Source organism: Cucurbita pepo, chromosome 4, assembly GCF_057944985.1.
Source record: "Cucurbita pepo subsp. pepo isolate OVF chromosome 4, ASM5794498v1, whole genome shotgun sequence".
NCBI classification, from domain to species: domain Eukaryota; kingdom Viridiplantae; phylum Streptophyta; class Magnoliopsida; order Cucurbitales; family Cucurbitaceae; genus Cucurbita; species Cucurbita pepo.
Genome location: NC_141801.1, coordinates 13,250,823 through 13,274,639, shown reverse-complemented (window position 1 = coordinate 13,274,639; position 23,817 = coordinate 13,250,823). Strand labels below are relative to the sequence as shown.

The window sequence follows — 23,817 nt, the reverse complement described above, 5'->3', positions numbered from 1 at the left end:
AAAAGCAATATACAATGGAGAGAGGAGGAAAGGACCATATAGAAACAAAGTTTCATTTTCATTCACTGTAATAAATTACAACTGTGTCGTCGTCAAAGCCATTTAAACCCCCAAAAAAAAATGACATCCCAAGAGACAACATAGAAAAAAAAAGAAAAAAGAAGGAATAAAAACATGTGACCACCACCAGTTTTTTTTCTCATTACAACCACCTCTCATTAAAGAAGATATAAAAAATGAACATTCTCCTTAAAATTTGGAGACTGGAAAGGAAATGGATACACCAAATGAAAAAGAAGGGTAAAAAGAAAAAAGGATGAAGATGAAGAAAAGAATAGAACCAACCGGCATTGCACCTCAACGCAACACTATATGGCAGAGGCAAGCCCAGGCCGTTGCAAAATGGCCTTCCTCTTTGTAACACCCCTCCCCCCACTTTCCCCCTCTCTATGATACAGGCAACAGATTCAGTTCAAGAGGCCTCAAAGCTCCTTGAACTATCTCCTGAACGTTTCTATTTCGTCGACATACGTCTGAGAGCTCTTCTATTGGTACAGCAAGTGTATTTAGGTCGCACCCTGATGCTGCATCTGATAACGCTTTTAAAAATCTTGACCGCTCTTTTTCAGTAACAGCCGTTGATGGAATCAAAGAGACGCTTTCCTTCGCCCACTCCAATGCTTGCGTTCTATAAGCTCGAGTTAACGATAGTAGTGTGTAAGTCACCTGGGAAAGAGGGATGGGATCATCAAGTGATTCTTAACAGACAATGGAGAAGGGCAGAGTAAACTGTGACTAATACAGGTAGCATTGTCAATTTAAAATGCTCATGCAATTATTCACATGAAAACAAGAAATACCGGCTCTAATCGAGAACTTGGCAATGCCCCCGTCAAGGCTGCAATCAAAATTCGAAGGATAACGCAACCTCGAGGTATAACTATTGCATCCCTTCTAGATATATACTCTCTTTCGCTTAAATTTGCAAGATCAAATACATCAGCCAAGAAAGTCAATATTGAATTTGAGGCTTCCCTGCGGAGAAAAATAAAAGGGTCGATCAGTATCAATCGCAACTATAGAAATGTGATGAACATGATCAGATTTCCTGAGTGACCCGAGAATGAAAACCTTCACGAGAACAAGAGCTGGGAGATGAGTATATACCTGTGCTGTACTGTGATTCCCACCATTGAACAATCTATTAAAGCTGTGAACACTGAAGATGGAATAAATAATTGGGGGCAATAGCGTATACATCGCGAAGCCAAGAGAAAGCAGTCATCAGCAATATCAGGCCTAGCAGTAAATTCCTTTCAAACAAAAGCAGGAACAACCAATTAGCAATTCAAATAGCACCAAAGTTGAGAAAGATTACATCTATAAGCTACCTGCAGCCTACCTGAATATTTGTGAGAAGACGTGTCGTGTGCATGAATAATGCTTCGATCAAATTTTGGAGATAGCTTGCGCAAGATGGGTCAGATCCAAAAATCTGCAAGGGAAATTGGCAGCTTAACTATGAACTTTACACAAATCGAAATTCAAAAGCAAGGTGAGATATATGGCCCAAACCTTTATAACTTCACTAGATAGATAAAGAAAGCAAGGCTGATGGTGCTGTTTATATAGACCTTGAATTTCTTCCAACATCGCTCCAATTGTGACTCCCATATATCTACCGGAGGTTCTCACCTACAGAAAGTAAACTGGTAATATATTCAACCGAACAAATTGTTTCTTTTCATGAAACATAACACTACTAACATAACTATTTCCACTCAATAAGTGCCTCAAAATAAGACATTGATATACAATTACAATCTAGACATGAATCAAAGTCGCTAACTGAGTTTACATAAGTTGATATATTTTAGTATTCCTTAGGGATAGCTATATTACAGCTATTCTTCATTATCGATCATCCAACTGAAAGTATGATGCAATATGCAACATCTTGAGTCACTGCCGAGACACCCTTAGTTATGACAAATATTATCTGAACCATAGTGAATGCAGTCCAAATCAAGCCAATACAATTCAAGTCAGACCAAGTCACTCCTTTTTAGTTTCAATTTTTTCCAGGTGAGTTTTCAAACCACGAATACTTTTATTAATGAGCCACCAAAAAGAAGATCGGCAAACCTACAGCATATTTACACGCTCGGCAAAGAGATTCCATTGTCCGCATGTCCCAAGCACGGCTAGAATCAAATCATTAAATATAACCAGTTAGGAAGTTTAGAATAGAACGTAATATGTAGTTAACTCAATTAAAAAAACTTACGTATCGAAGATGGCTTTAAAAATTGGCCAAAGCCTCTCTATTGCATCTGCAACAGCTTCGGGGTGATTTACATATCTAAAGTTGATTCCATTAATAGATTTAGAATATATTAAGAGAATTAGGAAGAAACGAAGATACAAAGGTTGGACATTTATCACACCTGAATATATATGCAAACCGGTCAATATGGACTGTCAAATCATTAGAAGGCTTCTTATTCAATACTTCTAGGCCTTGATTGACAATTTCCTGAATATTAATACTGAAATTTGTTATAATTTGTCAGAAAGATGAACTAATTGTTTGAAAGGGAAAGAAAAAAAACCGACCTGCAGAGGAGCGACAACAGGCAAGAACAATGCCTCCAGAGCTCTCTTTGCTTGATCGGGCACAAGTTCAGTGATAACCATGCTGCAAAGAGAAAAGAAAAAAAAGAAGAAGAAAAAGAAAAAGAAAAAGAAAAGAACGAAGCAGTCAACCTTTGTCCAAATATAAAATCCTGTTCAACCAACCGTCTTCAAGACATTATTAAGATATGTACCTTAATGCTTCCACGAGGTGCAGTGAGTCCTCAGCAGTCACCTTCAAACTACCTTCGCCGTTGACTGTCATATTATATATGTGGAAGAGACCATCTAAAAATCCACAAAGCTTTCTTCGGCAATCTACTTGCAAGATAATGAATTAATAAAGTGGAATAGTGATAATAAAGCTTGAGATAGTAACGATTCGGGATCTATTTTCTATTTGGGGCTATGCTACTTGAAGTACTCCTCAAAGCTAAACAAACAAGAAATCAATGGGAGTGGTTGTCACCCCCATAACCATTAGCAGCATGGTAAAAAGGCATCATTCATTCTCTCACCCATGTATCTAAGGATATGGGTGTGGCAACCACATAGAATAGTATTTCTAAAACCACAGCATGCTGACGCTTGCAAAAATGCAATTTCAAAAATAATTTTTTTTTAATTAAATGTGCAGATTGCTGAAAGAAAGTAAAGTAGTCTAAATTATGAAATTTATTGGCATGCCACCATTAAAAATGCTAGTTTTACTAGAATTACTGGTGTAGTTCACACTTGAAACCAAAAATTTTAACTTTCCTGATCGAGAAAAATACAGAACTAAATGGAAAGCAATTTTGAAAAGAAATTTTGTACCAGCACAAATATGTCTAAATGCCAGAGCTGCAGCAGCTGCAGAATCCTCAGATGTGCTCATTCCACTCATGAGGATATCAATTACTGAAGGTAGTATCGATTGCCCACTTGATGATGCATCAAGCCACTTCGAGTATGCTCCAACAGTGTAGCACACTGAAAAAGTACGATCAGGCATAAATATGTATCTTGATAAACGAAGTTAGAAATACTAAGTATACACATACAAAAAGACATCTACTGGGAAATTGCAAAGACGTTGATATAAGTGGTTAGTAGGACCTGATAATGAAAAGCAAGTCAAGAACAGTGGGTGGGAGGGTGATCATCTACCAAATTGACCCATTCAATGGAAACAAGAATACAATAATAGCATTTAATACACCACACTAAGCAACATGTTGCATCCTGTTACCTGTCTGAAGTAGTTGTGCTTGCTGAGGAAGCTTTGGAAGTAAGCCCACGACCTGAGAGATGTATGGAAAAGCCAAGTGTGATTCAAGAATTAGAGACATAAACGAGCAAAAATAATAAATTACAAGAGAATGGGCAGATGCAGAACATAGGAAAAATGAGATTTTAACAATGAACATTTCTCTGGCAAGAACTTGAGACCACATTCTCCAAAGATGTTGGAGTACTTCTGATACAGTCCACCATTATATAGACCCAAGAATGAGCATTCCTTTTCATTTCTTTAATTTAAGTTAATTTCTCTAAAAAGAGGAGGAGGAGGGGGGGGGGGGGGGGGGGGGGGCGAAAGAGTACTGTGGCCTTGCTTGACTAATTGGAGGACAAACAACAGATGTTTGAGAACTTTTCCTTCGTAGAACAAAATGTATGCAGAACTATGTAATAGAAGAGGGTAAACAATGTATGGTAATAAAATTGTCAATCATTGTAGAGGCGGAACAAAATAGGAAGATATTTGACCTGGGGCATTATTTCTGCTTCACCAACTGAAACATAATTTGATATAGCACGGATGCAAAACAAAGAAGCCTCTGCTGGACGCCATTCACTTGGTTCACTGTTTCCACAGCTTGTAACAGCCTATGATAATATTTGAAAATGCATCAACCAAATGCAGAACTCGATCCACTTTGACAGGCAGTAGAAACAAAATTAATTGATGTATGGTTATTTACTTAATAGGCCAATTCTATTTTTTTTTATTCTTCTTCTTTTTTCTTCTTTATATGCGAGTGTTTGACAAGCTTAGGTGCACCTCAACTACTCCCACAAGACAAGTATCTAACTCTACTACTACATTTGATTGCCAAAGAAACTTGTAAGATATTAAATTCTAGGCTGGTGGCCACCATCACTTGAAATAATCCCTGTCGGCTGGTTGGTGGTTTGCAAATTATTTCTTCTTACAACTCATTTTCAGTTGAGACACCTACGAATATAACTACAAAAGGTAGCCAAGGCTAAAAATACAAGTCATACACAACTTTTACATGCTTTATGAGTAATTTATTAAAACGCAGAATAATTGATTGCAAGAAACACACCTCCACAAGCCTCACGTAAAGAATTTTCAGAGTCATATCACCTCCTAAAACCAATGCTGCATCAATTAAGACATCTGCAACAGCTGGATATATACAAATATTTCATTTTGTTTAGTCACCAGTTTACGGAATTATACATGGAAAATGAACAATGGAAAACTAAGCCACTAGACATAATAAAGAAAGATTTCCTGATACAACTGCGAAGTACATCTACTAAAAGAACGGCACCTTAATAACAGAAATTATCTCTCAAAAAAACTAGTAATATTTGATTGAACATATTCAACGAACTAAGCGATGTTACTACCATATCTAGTCTGCTTGAATTCCTTGAGGTCCTCATAAGAAAGGTCTTGATAGTCATTAGGGTATTGAACTCTGAAACTAACCTGCGAACATAATTTTGCTGGAGAATCAAGATCAAAATTTATGTACGCAGATATATGTCATTCCCACAGAATAAATCCAACAAGCATATACAGCTATAAATACTAGTTTTCTAGCTACCAACAAATAACGTCAGGAAAAGATGAGGTTCAAGCAGCAATTTTTGGTGGAAAAATACCTGAGTAATAACAATCGTTTATGAGCATATGGTGGTCTTATAGTACACTACAATGAAGGGAATAATATTGAATCGAAAGGAGTACTAAGACTAACAACTTTTCACGTAGAAGTTCTGAATTTGGGTTAAAATTCTGGAAAGTGGAAAACTTACCAAGGATACAAGTGACTCATAGACTGGACAAAATATTTGTAACCTCCTTTTCCTCTCAGCTTCAATGGAAGCGTCGTTGCCAAAAGAAATATATGAATCCCTGGGATATTAAAATTACCGTAAGTAAAATTAACTCCCAAACAAAATATGGTTGAAATGTTTGTTGTCTAAAAAACCCATAGTTGATGTTGTAGGGCCCAGAATAAATAACCTTTTGGTCAAGTTCAACTGAAGGCTATGCCAAAAGTTAAAGGTCATGGAGGCAATATCATATTCAGGGTGGGAAGTAACTTCTAGTAGGGCATGCACTATTAACATCGATTCATCAGAACCTAGAAAGTAGATCAACAAATAATAAAAGAAAATTAGGAAAATAATATTGTGAATGTTTCAGAACAATGAACCCTCAAATAGGTAATAAAATTTATTACCAGTAGCGATCAATTCAACATATGAATCGCCCATGTCAGCAAATAGCCGAGCAATAGCCTTCACATCTTCTTCATCCTGAGTGCAGAAATTAAAATAGGAAGAAGGTGAATGAATAAACCTCAGCAACCAGTAGCTATATCATGGTTAGGTAATTAATTTGCACATATGTATGTAACACCCTGCTCCCACAAAGTAAAAAAACAATCACAAAAGCAACGTGCACAAACAAACAAAGCTAATGATAAAAATCATTGGTCTCAACACCATAGCTGTCCTTAGCGGCTTAGCCTTTCAACAAGAAAACATGGCACTCTCTTAAACCAAAGATATAGAACCGAAAGATGGAGAAATCTGTGATAGCAATACCTTTGAAGAATCTCTTAGTTGTGCCTTCAAACTCATTACTTGAGGGACAATTACTTGAATTAAGGGCATGTGTGCTGGGAGACCACTTGAGCTTCCAGCTGCTGAATAGTGTATCAATTCAGAAATAACTGCACAAAGAAAAAAGAAAAAAAATTATAATAACTTCCCAAAGAACCAACGAGAAGTTATTGAGAATACACATCAAATGCTCACTAGTAACCTGGGGGAATGGGACTCCAAATGAACAAACACGTAGAACACATACAAAGAGTCTAAATCAATTATATAGACATATATAAAATATCATAACAACACTAGCCAACACAAGGGAAACATTACATAGCCGGCCAAGAACAAAGAAGACGCACACTTCTTATGGACAGAAAACAAACAAAGAACAAAGTTTTCTTCAGCATCGCTGGCCAAGACACACATGAATGTAAAACAAAATTATCTTTTGATATGGACGTTACTCATTGAATCAAACAAGATATAAAAGGATGACATAAAGAAAGAAAACAAAAATCAATTGAACATTAAAAAATTCCAGTACATCTCAACTGCTATATAAAGGTAAGGGATATATGAATTAACTAAAACGAGCAGACGGGCAGTAGCTTTAAATCACATCCGCAAATGTGACAATGTAGCTCAATAATCTTGTAATACCACTCGTTTGTAGCCATAGAAATTTGCTTTAGTTCCCCACCCCCCAACACCTTTTCATGGTAGCTGTTCATAGTCTACACGGTATCAACTACATTCTCCAAACCGAAAAAAGCATACACCCAGTAAATTAAGGAATGATAGCATTCCTACTACACCAGGCTTACTATTTATTTTTCGTTTATAAGGTAGACACACGTATCTCAATCTATAAATGAGGGGGAAGGGGGACGGGACCAAAAATATTTTACTAAACTGCTTGATTTGTACAACAAAATCAGTTCAGGAAACAGAAAAACAGATTTCAGATGTTGCAATGTCAATTAAGTTTACAACAATGAGCAATGAGAAACACAGGGCACTATCTAAAGCTATACCGTTTACAGATGACTCTGAGAGAAGCTCGGAATTTAAACTTGCTAAAGCTGTGAGTACTAAAGGATGTGAAGCAAGTATAGATCCTGGAATCCTGAAACCAGAAGCAGTTCAACTAAGCCATTAAATTGTAATGCTTGAATTCCATACATGACTACCACAACAGAAGCAGATTCTGAAATCTGAATGAAAATAATCGCAACCAGAAGCTTTTAATTTTAATTTTCTGATAGGAAACGAAACAAATTTTAGAAGAGGACACTCATCATAAGATCAAAATAATAACAAAAGAACTTAATAAGCTCCAAGTTGAAGCAATAAACTAAAATAGAGCTTAGAGATAAGCTAACTCCCATCGAAGTCTTCAAAATGTCTTATATTCCTTTGAGGTCAAAGTTAATAGCAAGGGGCAAGCACCATATGCTGGAAACCCAATGGCATGCTACAAAGCGCAGGTGCTTCTCTCAAGTTTAGATGTTAGAATCCAATGCATCTAGGACAACATATCAACATACCTTGAATATGTCCTGGACATATTCCATCATGCAGGAAAAAGAAATGTTCACAATAGAGAAAATTATATTAAAAAAGATGAGGAACTGGGTGGACTTTTGGATGACCATCTCCAGCTCATGAAGCTACGAAGATTCTAAGACACCTCTTAAGTTTTATTGCCGTAATATATAAAAGGAACATTATAGAAACTCTTCACTATCACTACAAGAAAACCACGGAAACTAAACACTTCTCATGATAAAAACATTCCCCACATCCTCGCTCCTTCCAAGTTTTCCATGAAATAGCTAAGGACTATGCATGGTACTTCAACTCCTCTCAATCCAGATAAATTGCTTCGACTACATCAGTCCAGTGAATTGAGGATTTCATAACAAGAATAGGGCAATAAAGAGAGATGGTATGCTTAGTTAAACCAAGCAAGGTAGAACTATGTCAATCTTGAATAATTGGAAACATTCCCATCCAGAGAATTGAAAGAGCACTCCATAAATAAATGGACAGCACTCTTGCCACAAGAATTGCACAAATATAATTGTCTGGTTGTAGATGGCAATTAAGACGTCTCTCTTGAACTTTTGCATAAGTGTTAAGTCCCCTTCGCTACTGATCGTCCAGAAAAAACGTTGATTTTCTTCAGGTAGCAGCATCTCCCAATAGCTCTAAAAAGATCCTGTGGTAGACTATGAGCCACACTAAACAGAAGAAAAACGGATTTGCAGGGGAAAAAATATATCTGAGCAATCATGGAGACGAAATCTTCTCCTCTAGTGGTCATGAGATGAACACCCTTCGATAAATTTATGACAAACAGTTTTGCAATTCTAATCAGAGAAGTTCCTCAGAAGGTGTCAACGAACCAAAGGTTGTTAATATCCCAGAAATTTCAACCCAATCGTCTTTAGAGCTACAAGATCAAAAAGATTTTGAGTATTTGAGGGAGAATCGGGTGTCACTGTTTTTCTTTTCTTTTTTTTTTTTTTTTTTTTTTTTTTGCACAAAATCACTAAGCCTCAACCTTTTTCCAGCGGCCTATAGTGCTGCTTTATATTTAATTTTAGAGAAACAACCAATAGGTGATTTAATATGAGATCTCTGTACTTGATGCCACAAAGAATTTCCTTCTAATGGGAATCTCCATAACCACTTGAGAAATGAGGCCTTGTTTCTTTTAGCTACGTTACAAAACCACACCACTACATTCAATGGGTTTAGTAACTTGCTCCCAGTTAACTTAGGTCATTTTGTTTCAAAATACAACTAGGTTATTAAAGATTATTCTGTTGATATGCAAATTATTTTTTACAAAAACTTGATACAACTCTGTAACTGATATTTGAGCAAGAAATGAGATTCCTAACCCAATTCCATGTGTAACCCCAGAATCAAAGCGTCAAGACTTTCTGGTTTGCCTTCACTCTTCTTTATGACACTAGAAACTGATCTAAAATATACCCACGTCATACTTCAAATACACATGCCCACGTGTACATCAGCACCATATACACATTTAAAAAAGTGAACTTCATTCCTAACTATCTTTTGTGCTATCTAATATATTGTGTAGAAACAGTGACATGAAGAACAGGCATACCCATGCTTTAATCGAAGCCAAGAAGCAAATGCCTCGAGCACCTGAAACATCCATGAAACCCAAGCAAATAAAAAATCGAGGAACTTCTGTTTGAGTAGGAGGACATAATGTCCAAACTTCAGATATAGGACACAATTCTTATGATTAAAAAACTCCCACCTGCTCCTTCAGCTCGTTAATATTCAAACAAGCAGTCAAGATATTAAGGGTAACTTCCATTTGGGATGTGAGTTCCTTTTCAAATTGACGGCGTCTATCCGGGCGAGCTGCGATCTTGTAATTGTATACTTCCTGATTCAGGGGTGCCAAAGAAACACGGCAACATGCCATGAAACAAAAACTAACTGACCATTTTGGGGAATATGATATACACACATAAAAGCACCTAAAAGCCCTTCAAACACTTTAATGTATCTTCAGAGAAAGATATTAGATATTCCGGCTGATGCCCTATTAGCTCAAATTTTCTTACAATATTCTAGCGTATGAAACCATTTGGTAGCAATAAAATAATCTAAAACCACTAATCAATAAAAATAAGGATTTAATTCGCCATACTCTCTATGAAAATTGATAGCCTTTATGCTACTTATACGTGATATCTAAAAGAAAATTTGAACAATCAAAGGATCAGGCATTTCATTCAGTTAGCTTTCACAATTCATGTAATCACTTGCCCCTATGATATAAATATGCAATAATCCAGCAGAAGTTGTATACTTTCATGGCCATTTCAAGCCAAAAAAATTGAAAATGCCTTTTCTTCCAGCAGGGTGAAATATAGTTAACTTTCATGTAGAAAAGAAATGTTTCCAACGTTCGTCATTTTGAGGATAAGATTTAGTATTACTTCTTCCAAATATAAAGAAAAGATAAACACAAGTTCATACCTCAGGCAAAACTGTCAGTAGCTCCAAAAATCCTGGTACATACTCTGGATGTGAGTTCATCTCATTCCTGAGCCAATTGACAATACCACCTTCTCCCCAATCATCAGCAGAAACATGTACTGCTAATGCAGCCACGGCTATGCTAACCTATGAAACAAAAATTTAACCTGAACCCATCCTTCCAATCAGAGGGGAAAATCAATTGATAATATTAACTTTCAGGAAGAAAATACCTGAGTTCGGACTTTAGGTGGGCCCTTGTGAAATTTTCTCAACAAATTCTGCATATGAGATTAATAGATCACAAATATAGTAGGTTACACTGCATGTTCTAAACAAAAAGCTAAGAAAACTCAAATCTCATTTGACCTTTAATGCAAAGGGTTATTACTTTCTGCAGGCCCACACCAAAAGGGAAAAAAAAAATTCTTACTATTCGTATCGATGAGGGTCCAAGCCAAAAATGTTACATTGCTAACTTATTTCTAAGAAACGAATTTTACTGGCAAATCACAGAAGTGAAAGGATGTGACTTCCTCCCAAATCCACGTCAAGGAATTATAAGAACACTCCAGGGGGAAACTACACGAATAATAATGTCATATATTTCCCATAACTTCCTATTTATTCAGGGAAATCTTCCTTTTTCTCAGCCCAGATCTCCCACAAGGAGATTTTAACAGTAATAAGATGGAGAACGAAATTAGAAGTCAAAAAATTATTTGGTGCCATGATAAATCTCTGTAATTCCAATAGATGTATAATCAGATGTTCGCCAAGAACTAAAAATTTCATATCTAACAGAAAGCAAAGCCACACCTTGAAAAATATTACAGCATTGCACTATATATTTGCAAATTGTTTTTTACAAAAAAATTCTGTGGGGTTGATTAAGAGCTTAGCTACTTAAAATTTATAATGCCATTCTTACATTCAATGAGTCACGCAAGGACCGAAAAGCTTCTGAAGGAAGTTCTTCAAAATCTCTCTGTACCTGGAATAGATAAATAGTGGACTAAAACTCAGAAAAAAATCAACCATTATATGCTGGGAAAAAAATCAAACATTATTTGCTAAAACCAACTTTACTTCTTTTTTTTTTTTTTTTTTTTGGATAATGATGAACAACGAACTTTACTTCATTACTGAAGAACTCATACATAACTTCAAATAACAAATATTCAATAACGACAGATCAAAGAAAGATACCTTGCTTCTAAGTGTTTGAGAGCAAAAGATCAAAGTTTCCAAATTGCTGGTGGGTTCGTGAAGCAAATTATCAGCAACCTAAAAGAATAAAGACCCTTAACTTTTCTAAATAAATATATGAATAATATTCACAAGGCTGCTGCAAAGGACAGCAAATGCTCACATAGAATGAAGAGTACTTAAAAGCTATGGATATATTCAGGCCAGAACTCCAGTACGACGATTAGAGAATATTCAGATGAATGTTGTATTGAATCTAACCGTATCAAATTTGAGGATACATAAATGAATATCTATGTCTGTCAAACATGATTCCATTAAAATGCTGAAATTGAAGAACATTTTGCTTTCAACTGTTACAGCTTACAAGCACATCTCTTCGACGTCTTTAAAAGCAAATGTGAATCTAAAATGCACCCTTTACGAGTCAAAGTTAATGGATCTACACTTGAATTGAAACCCTACCCAACTATGAACCTGTTCAAATCTAATCTAATTTACTCCTGGAATTGGTCCACGCAACAATTTTGAAGCTTACTGAAAGCAAACAGCAACTGAAGTCTTTCCTACCTCTATCCTCGATAATGTAGGCAGAGACAATAACTTGAATTGGATGCTTGGAAATTATAATTGTTTAACATGTGCTTGTTGCATGAGCTCCAGCAATTGAAATTATAGTGTCCCCAATAGTATTTCAATGAATTCATTCGAAAAGTTTTTTTCATCCCATCTCCAAGCGTGAAATCCGTTCTTTTTAAATGATTTATAATTCCCTTTTCAGAAATCGATCAAAATCTGTATGTGAAACTATCATATACCATATGACAATGGGAGGGGGAAAAGTCCCATTCTTAGGTTTGATGGTGTTATATTTTCCAACATTCTCCCACGGCCGAATCGAGTCTAGCAGAAAAGAGTAAAGAATCTCATAAACAGAACTCACTCCCTGACGCATATGAAGCATTGTTCGGTAACTAGAACTCGCCAAACTCCACTTGTTGATTAGAATTAAGCAAGATACAGACAAAAGAACACCAAACCAATAATCAAAGTTGCAAATCACATAGTCCCTCAACCACTTTTCCCAATCAAGCAAGTGAAATCTATCTAATACCCAAAAAGCGAGGAAGTGACAGAAACCAATACCTGCCAGGCATCGAGAGTGCGCTGGAAGTCTTGAAGCCATCGATCGGCCTGCATACGGAAGGCATCGTCGGGGTGATGGTACAGTGCGTTTAGGGCTTCTTTTACTGTATTCTGAAGCTCCATGCTTGACCCAGAAACCAGTCGAAATCGCAGCTCGAGCTCTTCGAGGAATTTGGCTGTTAATCGTCTTCGTCTCTGTTTGTGTTTGTTTTCGTTTGCTCTCTCTTCTTCCTTCTTTTTGACACACAGACTTTTGTGTTCTTTTTTTGGCGCCCGCTGTGGAACTCTACTGAGGAGAGAGGATGGGGATTGGGTACCTGGAAAGGGCCCTTTCGGTTCGATCAGTCTCGGGGTTGAAGGCACAATCTCAGCCGTCCAATCTTTTGTTTGACTTTTAGTCAATGGCTCCACCATTACGTACACGACGAATTCCGTAGAGGATCCCCGCCACGTGGCATCTGACTGGATGAGTTCGTGCGTCGGGACCCACCGTCTTGGAGTTTGATATTGCAACCTCATTTGAATTTATTTACTGCCAAGTTTTAAATCTTTTAAAAAATATCTTATCTTCTTTTTCTTTTTCTAAATTAATAAAATTATTATTTTTTTCTTTTTTAAGGTTTAAATTTTTAACTTTTAAAAGTTTGTGAACTTAAAAAAAAAAAAAAAAAAAAAAAAAAAAAAAAAAAAAAAAAAATCTAAAAGATTCAAAAGTTTCATAATATCTTAAATATTTTTAAAATTTTCAAAATTAAAAATATATATTTGAAGGTATTATCGGAACATTTTGAAAGTTAAATGATATTTTTATTTTTAAATAAAATAATGTGATATGAGTTTATTTATTTCTTTATTTATAATTTAACAATATTATTGAAATTGAAAGTTTATGAATAAAACTACGATGAGATTATATTATGAATATTTTTATAATTGGGCCCAAACGATGTCGACGAATAAGGGAAGTTTGTTGGGAGTCGTATAGATGATGTTATTTTCGTAAAAGATATCTACCCAAGATGAAAAAATATAAATAAATAAATAATATTAAAAAAATATTTACTACCAACTTTATGAGGAGAATATAACTTTTATTTAGAGAATCTGAATTATAGTTTATTACAAGCTTTTAAATCATACATAAAAAGGATAATAATCTCAACCTTACACACTCTTTCTATAATTTTGGAAGCATATTGTTGTTGTTTAAATGTTTTGGGATTGGGAGGGTCGGAGTTGGAGAATTTTGGCTTTGATGAGTAAATCTGGGCTCCTACAAGGAAAACCAACAAATTTACTTGTGAATGGATGTCAAAATTCGGCAGCGTTTGGATTGATGAATCATCGAAGTCCAGCCGGAGTGGACGTGGGTCGAAGCCCAAAAGCCAGAAGGTGGGCAATTTCTGAAGCCCCAATGATCCGAAACTATAAAGTATTGCCAAGCGCGGCCAATTTGTTGTTTAATCGCCTCGCGCTTTCACCTTTCCAACAAACACTTCTTCCATTATCGTGTCGCTCATCTGGGTCCCCGAAAATGGCGAGTAACGAGAGCATCAAATCGGGAAATGAAGAACAATTGAAGCCCATATTTGAGAAGAAACGGGTTCTTCGATCCAGCGTTCGAAAAGCACTCAAAGCCATGGACCCTTCCCTCAGATCCCATGAAGGTACTGATTGCTTGCTTATCTTCAACGATTTACTTCGCTCTTCTGAAAATATTAATCGGATTCATAGAACAATTGATTGTGTGTCGTCTTCTGATGTTGATGAATCGCCCCTTTCTACTTGTTACTCAGACAATGCAATTCAGAGTATCGTTTTGGAGGCCCCGTGGTTTAAATCTAGTCAGAGATTATGTGCTTATGTGAGTTGCAGTGCCTTAAGAGAAGTTGATACGTCGAGACTGTTATCAGAGACTTTGCAACACCCACCAAAAGGTGTGTTCTTAAACTCATTACCCACGTACTGCTCCATTCTTATGAGATATCTAAAGTTTCATGGATCGGTTTGGCAACATTTAATAAAGCCAGTAAAGCTCAATGGAAGTTTTTATATTTGAAGTTTTATGTTAAATAAAAGAAACAAAATTAGTTACCTAGTTAACCAATTAGATTAGGAGAAATTGATCGTTATACTATGAACTGGTTCAAAACAGAGTATTTGATATGGTGGATCTGCATGCATAGCATAGTATGGAAGTGTTGTTACTCGTGATATTAAACTATTATTGAGTTATTTCTTGATCTTGATGTTGGTTTCATGATAGGAGGTTATGTTTTTGTAGCTAGCATGCTTTTATGCAGCTTTGTGAATGTTTTCATGTTTCTTTTTATCTAAAGATGGTTATCCGAAGAAGATTTATGTCCCGCGTGTGGAGGACAAGAATAGTCATATGCGGATGTTCAATATTTCACGTATGGATGATCTTATTGCAAATTCAATGAATATCTTAGAACCAGCTCCAGTGGATGGTGATGGAAATCAACGTGAAGATGGTAACTAGATACTTCACCCCTTCTCTCTTCTTTCATTTTCTATTATCAGTCAGTTCAATGATTGTACTTGTGGTTTCAATGGTTAATCTATTATCTACTATATATTGCACTGGGATAATGATATACTTATTATGTATAGCACTCATAGAATAAATTCTTAAAATTGAACCAATAGAAACTTAAATTCTTAACTAATGCTAGGATGGCTTTGCAAATAACTTTAGACAATTGTTCCTCTACCATCGGGGACCGAAATATTTTTTGTTTATCACCAGCAAAAAGGCAGGCCATTCCTCATTGTCTTGGATGGTCAATAGATCTATTAATTCTTCAACGAAAGCCAGAAATGAACTTTTGGTGTTTTGCATTTTGAAAGACTCCATATACCGGCATCCCCTAAAGACTTGTCTCCATTTCCGCAACCTACCACTAGTGCTTTCCTGGATTTTCTATTCTCTTAGTGTTTTTTTATACCAAAAATCCTCAACTTATTTTGTTAAATTCCTTTTACAGCCTTGTTAAGTTTTCATGGAATACATTATTTTACTGATACCAAATAAACCATGTATGTTTTAAGAGAGAAAATAACTGGTCTGACATACATGTTTGCTCAAATAAGGAAGGCGTACATCATTCTCGACCTTTCAACTGAGTGGTACCATTAATTTTATCTTTGATATACATGCTAATAGCGGTTGCAAATGTAAATTTTTATGGTGTTTTCCCTCCACTTAGCCACTAGTCTGCTTTGGCATATATTATAACAGAACACATATGGTGATAATTGATATTAATCAAACATCATTGTTGTCCATATGATCTCCTTTTTCTTCTTTTTGTTTGTTCTCAACAAAGAAATGATTTGACATAATCCATCTCTGCATCTTGAATGTATCACCGCTGATATATTGATGTTTTGCAGTTATGCAGACAAAAGACCCCATCGATTTACTCCTCTTACCAGGTGAGATATTCATATCTATTTTCTATTGTTTACAGTTTATTTATAGGTTAGAAGGCAACATGATATCACTTTTTAATATGTCGATGATGATTGTTGCCAGGACTCGCATTTGATAAATCAGGAAGACGACTAGGCCGAGGGGGAGGGTATGGATTTGCATTTAACCTTTTTGAGGTTTCTTTCTTCTGGTGTTATTAATGAACTTTTAGCTCATTTGGAGCTGATTTGTGAAGTTAAAGCTAGATACGTAACCCCCTAATTATGATAGTAAATCACTCCCCTATGTATTTTTTTCTTTGCTTGTTTAGATTTTTGCCCATATTCAATCTGTATGATCTTCTACATCCTATTGCAAATGAATCTTATCCTATAATTGTTATGAAAACAGTTATTATGATACCTTCCTAAAGAACTACCAAGAGCTTGCGAAGGCACGGAATTGGAAGCAGCCCCTCCTTGGTATGTGTGTAAGCTTTCTACTTTGTTGTAGAACCTCCCTTTAGTTTCCATTTTCAGCTCACCCTGTTTCCCCTGCATCTTCACTTAACTCAATTGGCATGATTTTGCAGTTGCACTGTCCTATTCAGTACAGATAATGGATGAAGGAATTATACCACTCACTCCAAATGATGTCTTAGTCGATGCTCTTGTAACACCATCTGGTGTGATTCCCATCAGCCCAGCTGGATTGGACAAGTAATTTCTTTCATCTGAGAAATCTAAGAATCGTTTGCCATTCCAATTTTTTCTCTGGTTTCTTACTTCCTACTTGTCATGTCTTCGCAGGATGAAGGTATGATACTGGACTCGAAGAGAATCAACCTCTAATGATGCCATCTTTGACAATCTGGAGCTTGGAATTGTTAAAGCTGTTAAATTATATGTACGACTATTTCAGATAGGCCCATCACGCGGAAGTTATGATTAGCCATTGGAAGAGTAGCTTCCAAATGCGGTATTACTCTGAATAACATGTAATTTTGTTATTTGTATAAGCATGCTTTAGGCAGCATCGAGAAAACCATGGCATATTATTGACAAAAGAAACCCTTTTTTGGTTGTTTTCAAACAAACAGTTGACATTCTGCAAACACTTTCATCATCTGGAATAGAAGGTGTTGCTTGTTATCAGGAAATGAAGGTGCACTTTCTCCTAAGACTCGGTCATTTGAAATAGACATGCCTTTATTGTTTGAACTTCTTCATATTGACTTTAGCCTTAAAGTAAGTACTGCGCTTCACTATCAGCCCGTCAGTTCTTAGCCATTTCCCTGTCTGTTGTTAATAGAGTTAGAATATTGACTTGAGTGTAAGGACTTTTAGGAGGGGTGTTTTGGATCATTTGTGTAATTCTAGAGTAAAAAGGAGCCCATGTTTGATAGTTAGTGAGTAGATTTACTTAGTTCAGAGTATGAATGCGTTGATTTCATGTTACACAGTAAGCTTTCATGGCCTTTATAGCTTGAGCCACCTACCGAATACGAGTAGAAGCCTAATCTTTATAACGTATTCTCTGGTACAATCTGAATACATTGTTTTAGAACTCAGAACTTTTCACCTTTAGACTTGGTTATTTGTTAGACATGGTTATTTTAATACTCATTTAAAAAGCGTATTTGTTTGTTTTGAATTCCTTTTCGAGATTTACACTCACAATATTTTTTGTTTGGTAAGGTTTTACTTTCGAAGAAAACAATTTTTAAATCTTAACCATTTTTTAAGTCAGAAAGACTATTTCTTACCACTTGATCATTTCATTAATTTGACTTGTAATTCTATTATATTTTTAAAGAGAGATTTAATCACACGCATCTTACATGGTCAATAATTATTTGTTGTGCATCTTTCAAAGGAAGATAATTAAATATGTCTAGTGAACAAATGTTAACTATTATTACGTTCTTTGAGTGATTGTTTATAGGTTTGTCATGATTATTTTATAAAGCTTTACCCCATACTATTGATTTTTTCCAACTCGTGAACCAATTGGCTTTGAACCTTGATAGTAACACTCGTGAAATTTAATCACGTTGACCTGGCTCCTGGGGATTCTTCCTGTGATATTGCTTATTAAAATCAGCTCTTTCTTTGTAATCGCTTATGTCAAGCTAATGGCCATGTTCTGTCATTAAAGAGAGGTTGGGCTGTTGCAATAAAAAAAGGGTTAGGGAAGAAAATTGGTGTCCTTTTTAGGGAAAAACTTGGACAAGGAGGAGTAAAAAAGTTAGGATGTTACCAGGTCAATGCTGAATATGAGACTGAATCAAATCCCAACGCCTATTTCTTTATCCTTGTCCAAACCCAACTAACACTATGGATTTTTCTGGATTAAGACTCTGTTAATCTTAGTTTTAAGCTTTTATTATTTGTAAGGTCAGCTTGGAAGGCTCCCCAACAGATTATGTCCATATCATTATAATTTTTCCATTGACATATTGCTTGAGAAAGAAGAGTTGAAGGAGACGGGTAATCCAGGAAAAGTATTTAAGAGGTCTCTGTAACGCTCTTAAACTATCTCCATTAGCAAGCTTGAGCTAATTCTCTTTCTGGGACTAAACTGCTTGGCCACCATGATTGCTTTCACAAGCTCACCTTTGAACATGCTTGGTTGCTTCATTATATTGTTGCTTCTTCCTTATCACTCTTTGTCAGCTGATCCTGATCCGTTGCAGGACTTCTGTGTTGCTGATTTAAATGCTACTGTATCTCTTAATGGCTTCCCTTGCAAGCCAGTTGCAGAAGTTACTTCAGATGATTTCTTCTTTGATGGATTGAGCAAAGAGGGCAACACAGACAATCCTTTCGGTTTTGCTGTTGCACAAGGAAATGTTCTTTCATTTCCAGGACTCAATACGCTTGGGATATCCATGAACCGTGTCGACCTTGCTCCTGGAGGAATAAATGCACCTCACTCGCACCCTCGTGCCACCGAAAGCATTGTCGTTATTAAAGGGAAGGTTCTTGTTGGGTTTGTGTCAACAAGTAATGTGTACTTTTACAAGGTTTTGACTGTAGGGCAGATGTTTGTCATTCCCAGAGGACTTATTCATTTCCAGTATAATGTTGGACATAGCAAAGCAATTCTGCTCACAGCTTTCAACAGTCAGTTGCCCGGGGCAGTGATCGTCTCTCGAACTTTATTCGCTTCAAATCCTCCAATTCCCAATCAAATTCTGACCAAGACCTTCCGAGTCGATGATGATGTTATCAACAGCATAAAGTCCAAGTTTGCTTAGTTTCATTCTCAATTTGCCCACTTATCTACTGGTTGCGTTCTTTTCTTCCTTGCCATTAGTAATCTCAGTCACATTCCTATATAGTGAATGACCTTTACTGCTTAGAAGGCAGTCATGTGATAATAATTTATGTAGTTCATTTGTTACTGATACTTTCCCTTCCTTCTGTCCCATAAAGTGTCGAAGGTGATATAACAATGTGTATCATATCATTACACTTCAAATAATCAGAAAGAACACAGCCTTAGATTCATCAAGTCCATTCATGGAAGCAGCAAACTTCGTAGTTTGATTAAAAGAAAATACACTCGAAAACCACTCTGATCATAGCGTTATGGTTAATCAGAACTTCCTAATTTTTTAAACAATCTGTAAAGTAATGCCCCCAGAAAAAAGGAACTCTGAATTTGAAGAACGCAGTAAAGGAAGCTTAGAATGTTGAGTTCAAATTACTACTCAGTAAGATACAAATTTGGAAGTAGGTTCAGTTTCTGCAGAGAATACAAGTATTTGATACCAAATGATCAAACATATATAATAGACCTACTGTGAACTAAATGAGGAAGCCAAAATAATTTTGACCTTTGGTTATAAGAAGATGCCTATTAAGTTCTAAGATGTTCTTTCAAAACTTCCACCGATCTGCATATGCAACCATTCAGGTTGTGCACCTTGGCTATATTCTCTTGCTGTTTGTGAACCATATAATATTCCAGCTGCTGCATCATATGGTTGATTAACAATCTGAAATGTCAGATGAGATAGTTAGCATATGCGAATCTCCCTTCTTTTTTTTCCCCCTCGTTAGAGAGTTTCAGTGGTCTTTGAATATTACTTACATTTTTTGCGGTAAAAACCTCTATGCCAGGGCTTATGTTCATCCTGGAATTCACAGTTTCAAGCTTCATGGAGAGGAACTACAAGTTTGAGCAAAATATCCAAAGTTCAGATTGAATCAGATTTTTTTTTTTTTTTTTAAACAACATGCTTAACCAATCGATTAGAATAAGTACCTCGACCTGACGTTGCAATGATTGGATATAATTTATTATCTCATCAAGGACAAGTGCTTTTCCAATGACCTAATACATGCATATGCAAGGGAAATACAAATGAAAAGTTATAATTTGAACTTGATTTTCAAAAGGATTGCAACCAAACTCAAGATTCATATATCCAACTCTAAGAACTAGAAAGAAAACAGAAAATTTCACCACCTTAATTAACTTTGCCCTCTTTCATGGAGTAAGATTAATGAAACTTCATAGATTAGAGCTTTGTTCTAGTGTTATTCTCTTGATCTTCACAGACCACTCCAATTGAAAACTCTCTCCAAGTTTTCCTTTCTCCATATCTATTCATCTCGGTGGCTTTCTTTATCTCATGCTGTTGTTCTCATTTCTTTCCTTCTCTTGAACTCCCAACCTCTCTGTTTTCTTCTCTTCTTACAGAGTTTCTCTCTCGGACTTCACAGTTATAGAAAGAACCAAGGATGTAACGTATTTGAAGGAAAGCTAGTTGATATAATGGAAAGGGCCATGTTGCAACTATAGTTCATGTTTGGGAGTAAAATTGACCAATCCCTTCACTCTGTCTTCTACATCTCAGATCTATTAAATTAAGCAATTTTTTACCCTTTTCTGTTTAAGAGCTGGACACTGAGAGAGAACCTGAAAAGAGAAGAGACAGAGAAGTCCTCTTCTCACACAAGCTCCTCTGTGACAGTACTAAGAGGAGTTATGTTGGGAATATAAGTAGGTTATTAGTAAGGATATAATGGCAATTAGTTAGGGGTGCATTGATTATATAAAGCGTATTAGGGACCTTAGAGGGGTGGATTTTTGTGAGATCCCACCTCGGTTAGAGAGGGGAACGAAACATTCCTTAGAAGGGTGTGGAAACCTCTCCTTAGTAGACGCATTTCAAGAACCTTGAGGGGAAACCCGAAAGAAAGAGCCCAAAGAGGACAGTATCTGCTAGCGGTGGGCTATAAATGGCAGAGCCAGTTACCGGGCGGTGTGCCAGCGAGGATGCTGGCCCCCACGGGAGGTGGATTGTGAGATCCGGAGAGGGGAACGAAGCATTCCTTATAAGGGTCTAGACGCGTTTTAAAATCCTTGAGGGAAAGCTCGAAAGGAAAAGCTTAAAAGACAATATCCACTGGAGGTGGGTTTGGGCTGTTACCATTTTTTTTAGTGGAAGACTTAATGGGATTTGGGAGAGCGATAACCCTCACGAAAGGCTATTGTTATATTGTAGTTTCTATATATTAGTTTCTTGTGTTTTATGTGTTTTTGGTACCTAACATCCACCAACACCAATAATCTTCCAGGTGTTAAACAGTCAAAGTAGCAATAACTACATTGCAGTAATACGTTTGGCTTTAAAATTGACCAAAGTGAAAAGTTTGAAAATCAAATTGTACCTACTCTTACAGTACAGGGTTGTTTTTACAATTTCAGCCGAATCATTGCTTGCAGACAATATAAGAGATAAAGCGTACCTTGTTACAACCTGGAACTAAGTCCTGCAACATTTTCATTCTCTCACTGATCTTCTCTCTTCTTGCCTGCACAAACGGGATAGTAAGACAAACAGGAAGAAATTTGGGCGAAAGGGAAAATGGATAGATAAGCTTTCCAAATATCCACCAGAAACTTGAAGCTGCTAGTCAGACTGCTAATAACTGTCTGATAAATGATTGAGATATTCAAATCCCCAATAACTGAGAAAAGTACATTACTCTTTCTGCTAAACTATGGCTATCAGTAGCTTGGCCCCTTCTCGCTCTCACATGGATGTAATCTTTTGGTGGTTCAGAAGGTTTCGGGCTTTGCTCAGCCGCCTTCTTACCATCTCCTGAGCTAGATTCCACTTCAGCTTTTATATCACCATTTTCATCCCTGGATTCCACTACTTTCATCCGTTTACCCTTTGACTTATTCTGTAGGAAATTGAAAGTACAGAAATCACGAAAAAGTGTCTTAATGTAGTTAGCCAGAGTCAAAATATATGGTCAGCCGTCCAAGATTTAGATATCTACATGCATCACTGGGCAAGTTTCTTGATAATCTTTGCACAGAGCAACAATAGGAATGGTTTATAAAGATTATGAGTTGTTTCCTATTCCTTGGAACCTCCTCCCCTTCAAAATAGGAAAGGAAATGAGTTTCACCTTTCAAAGGTGAAAATACACTGTACAAATTTGAGTGATGTCATTTTTCCCCAAGGAGACCAAAACTGAGTCAACGTAGCCAGATTGGGAGCCAAGAAGTACAGAAATCAAAGCACTAACCAATTGATTCGCACTACTAGTGGAAACCATTCTGGAAGATTCATCCTCGGAGCTCACATCCTTCCTCTTCCTCCCACCGCCACTCTGCTCCGTCACTGTGGATTCCTCCATTGATCCATCGCGATTCGTGGAGCTCTCTGGGAAGCCACCAAGAATCTGACCCAAATTAGCCATTCGAAGTCCCAATGTGCTCCCACCCTGCTCCCCTCCGAAAGGCCAAATCGCGGCCAAGCTGTAAGCAGAAGGATTGGCAGCGGAGAAGGAAGATTCATTGACGAGTGGAGGATCCATTTCCAGCGACCCGAATAACCCACCGGCAGGAAATTGGGAAAATCCGATGTCAATGTGGAACCCCAGACAAAGGAAGCGAAGAGCTTTAGGCTATGTATTCCGAGTTACCGAATTTTGAGTGGAGTGTAGGTGGCGGAGAGCTTATTTATGGAGCAGTTTGTGGTCACCCACATCATTGGCCTCACCGGTAACAATCAAGACCGAGCCGTCAATATTTAGGTTTGGCTAGTTAATTCTGATATTTTCATTACTTTTTATTTATTTATTATTATTTTTTTTTTTTTACAAATTAAAGAATATAACGCATGAGATTCCGTTGAGTTGAAGTCATTTCAAGAGTCGATTTTCAAAATAGTGATCTATCTTTAATCTAATTAATAAATAAGATAGGTCGAGACAGGTGGGCCAAACTTTGATTTTGGGTTGAGCTTGGATCGAGTTTAGGTTAATATTGAAATTGTAATATGTGACTTATTTGAATGAGTGTTGCAAGGACAAGACGTTTGTCCTCCTTATAAACGTGTCGAGGTAGCTTTCAAGGTCGAGAAATATCGATAAATTGCCTAACTATATCTGAAATGAAATTGGAGGGTGCGAAGTTAGGAGGGAAGGGGCACTGTCAAAGCCTAACTTGGTTGGCACAAAAATGAGCAT

General features: G+C 36.6%; 4 protein-coding genes across 7 annotated transcripts; 2 read left to right on the top strand and 2 right to left on the bottom strand.

Moving 5' to 3' along the window:
• Positions 1-39: 39 nt before the first annotated feature.
• LOC111793327 (transportin MOS14) lies at positions 40-13,282 on the bottom strand. 2 transcript variants are annotated; one of them, XM_023675166.2, is made up of 27 exons: positions 12,883-13,282; positions 11,737-11,814; positions 11,459-11,521; positions 10,761-10,808; positions 10,528-10,674; positions 9,797-9,928; positions 9,638-9,678; positions 7,530-7,621; positions 6,487-6,614; positions 6,120-6,195; positions 5,900-6,020; positions 5,689-5,788; positions 5,278-5,359; positions 4,968-5,050; positions 4,384-4,503; positions 3,866-3,917; positions 3,451-3,606; positions 2,829-2,952; positions 2,617-2,698; positions 2,448-2,536; positions 2,288-2,362; positions 2,150-2,204; positions 1,576-1,695; positions 1,403-1,495; positions 1,168-1,313; positions 861-1,035; positions 40-726 (listed from the first exon to the last, which is right to left on the bottom strand). In XM_023675166.2, exons 1-27 carry the CDS (start codon positions 13,003-13,005, stop codon positions 448-450), a joined length of 2,880 nt encoding a protein of 959 aa, XP_023530934.2. In that variant the 5' UTR covers positions 13,006-13,282; the 3' UTR covers positions 40-447. The 2 variants fall into 2 exon arrangements, with proteins under 2 accessions (XP_023530934.2, XP_086979470.1); XM_087123344.1 differs by lacking the exons at positions 11,737-11,814; positions 12,883-13,282 and having other exon boundaries at positions 10,528-10,694.
• A 759-nt stretch (positions 13,283-14,041) lies between these two features.
• LOC111793990 (5-formyltetrahydrofolate cyclo-ligase, mitochondrial) lies at positions 14,042-17,498 on the top strand. 2 transcript variants are annotated; one of them, XR_015420569.1, is made up of 9 exons: positions 14,042-14,549; positions 14,679-14,819; positions 15,222-15,377; positions 16,300-16,341; positions 16,442-16,487; positions 16,730-16,800; positions 16,911-17,037; positions 17,128-17,296; positions 17,418-17,498. XR_015420569.1 is itself a non-coding variant. In XM_023676083.2 (8 exons), exons 1-8 carry the CDS (start codon positions 14,093-14,095, stop codon positions 17,138-17,140), a joined length of 1,053 nt encoding a protein of 350 aa, XP_023531851.1. In that variant the 5' UTR covers positions 14,042-14,092; the 3' UTR covers positions 17,141-17,498. The 2 variants fall into 2 exon arrangements, 1 of the variants encoding a protein (XP_023531851.1); XM_023676083.2 differs by having other exon boundaries at positions 17,128-17,498.
• LOC111793991 (germin-like protein subfamily T member 2) lies at positions 17,221-19,834 on the top strand. Of its 2 annotated transcripts, XM_023676085.2 has the most exons (3): positions 17,221-17,296; positions 17,418-17,482; positions 19,014-19,834. In XM_023676085.2, the coding sequence occupies exons 2-3, from the start codon at positions 17,477-17,479 to the stop codon at positions 19,575-19,577; spliced, it is 570 nt and encodes a 189-aa protein (XP_023531853.1). In that variant the 5' UTR covers positions 17,221-17,296; positions 17,418-17,476; the 3' UTR covers positions 19,578-19,834. The 2 variants fall into 2 exon arrangements, with proteins under 2 accessions (XP_023531853.1, XP_023531852.2); XM_023676084.2 differs by lacking the exons at positions 17,221-17,296; positions 17,418-17,482 and having other exon boundaries at positions 17,628-19,834.
• A 163-nt stretch (positions 19,835-19,997) lies between these two features.
• LOC111794094 (transcription factor bHLH79) lies at positions 19,998-23,360 on the bottom strand. The gene is made up of 6 exons (XM_023676228.2): positions 22,873-23,360; positions 22,321-22,521; positions 22,081-22,146; positions 20,591-20,659; positions 20,417-20,494; positions 19,998-20,321 (listed from the first exon to the last, which is right to left on the bottom strand). Exons 1-6 carry the CDS (start codon positions 23,161-23,163, stop codon positions 20,190-20,192), a joined length of 837 nt encoding a protein of 278 aa, XP_023531996.2. The 5' UTR covers positions 23,164-23,360; the 3' UTR covers positions 19,998-20,189.
• Between the last annotated feature and the right edge of the window lie 457 nt (positions 23,361-23,817).

Bases quoted from the DNA above. Each gene is read 5' to 3' on its own strand.
- LOC111793327 (XM_023675166.2), bottom strand. From the start codon at position 13,005: ATGGAGCTTCAGAATACAGTAAAAGAAGCCCTAAACGCACTGTACCAT. The intron at 10,809-11,458 runs GTAAGAATGGCA...TCTCATATGCAG, and splicing joins CCTTGCGTGACTCATTGAAT to AATTTGTTGAGAAAATTTCA. The intron at 5,360-5,688 runs GTAAGTTTTCCA...TTATGTTCGCAG, and splicing joins ATGAGTCACTTGTATCCTTG to GTTAGTTTCAGAGTTCAATA.
- LOC111793990 (XM_023676083.2), top strand. From the start codon at position 14,093: ATGTTTTGGGATTGGGAGGGTCGGAGTTGGAGAATTTTGGCTTTGATG. The intron at 16,342-16,441 runs GTGAGATATTCA...GATTGTTGCCAG, and splicing joins CGATTTACTCCTCTTACCAG to GACTCGCATTTGATAAATCA. The intron at 16,801-16,910 runs GTATGTGTGTAA...ATGATTTTGCAG, and splicing joins TTGGAAGCAGCCCCTCCTTG to TTGCACTGTCCTATTCAGTA.
- LOC111793991 (XM_023676084.2), top strand. From the start codon at position 18,912: ATGATTGCTTTCACAAGCTCACCTTTGAACATGCTTGGTTGCTTCATT.
- LOC111794094 (XM_023676228.2), bottom strand. From the start codon at position 23,163: ATGGATCCTCCACTCGTCAATGAATCTTCCTTCTCCGCTGCCAATCCT. The intron at 22,522-22,872 runs GTTAGTGCTTTG...AATTTCCTACAG, and splicing joins CTAGTAGTGCGAATCAATTG to AATAAGTCAAAGGGTAAACG. The intron at 22,147-22,320 runs GTAATGTACTTT...CCGTTTGTGCAG, and splicing joins GCCATAGTTTAGCAGAAAGA to GCAAGAAGAGAGAAGATCAG.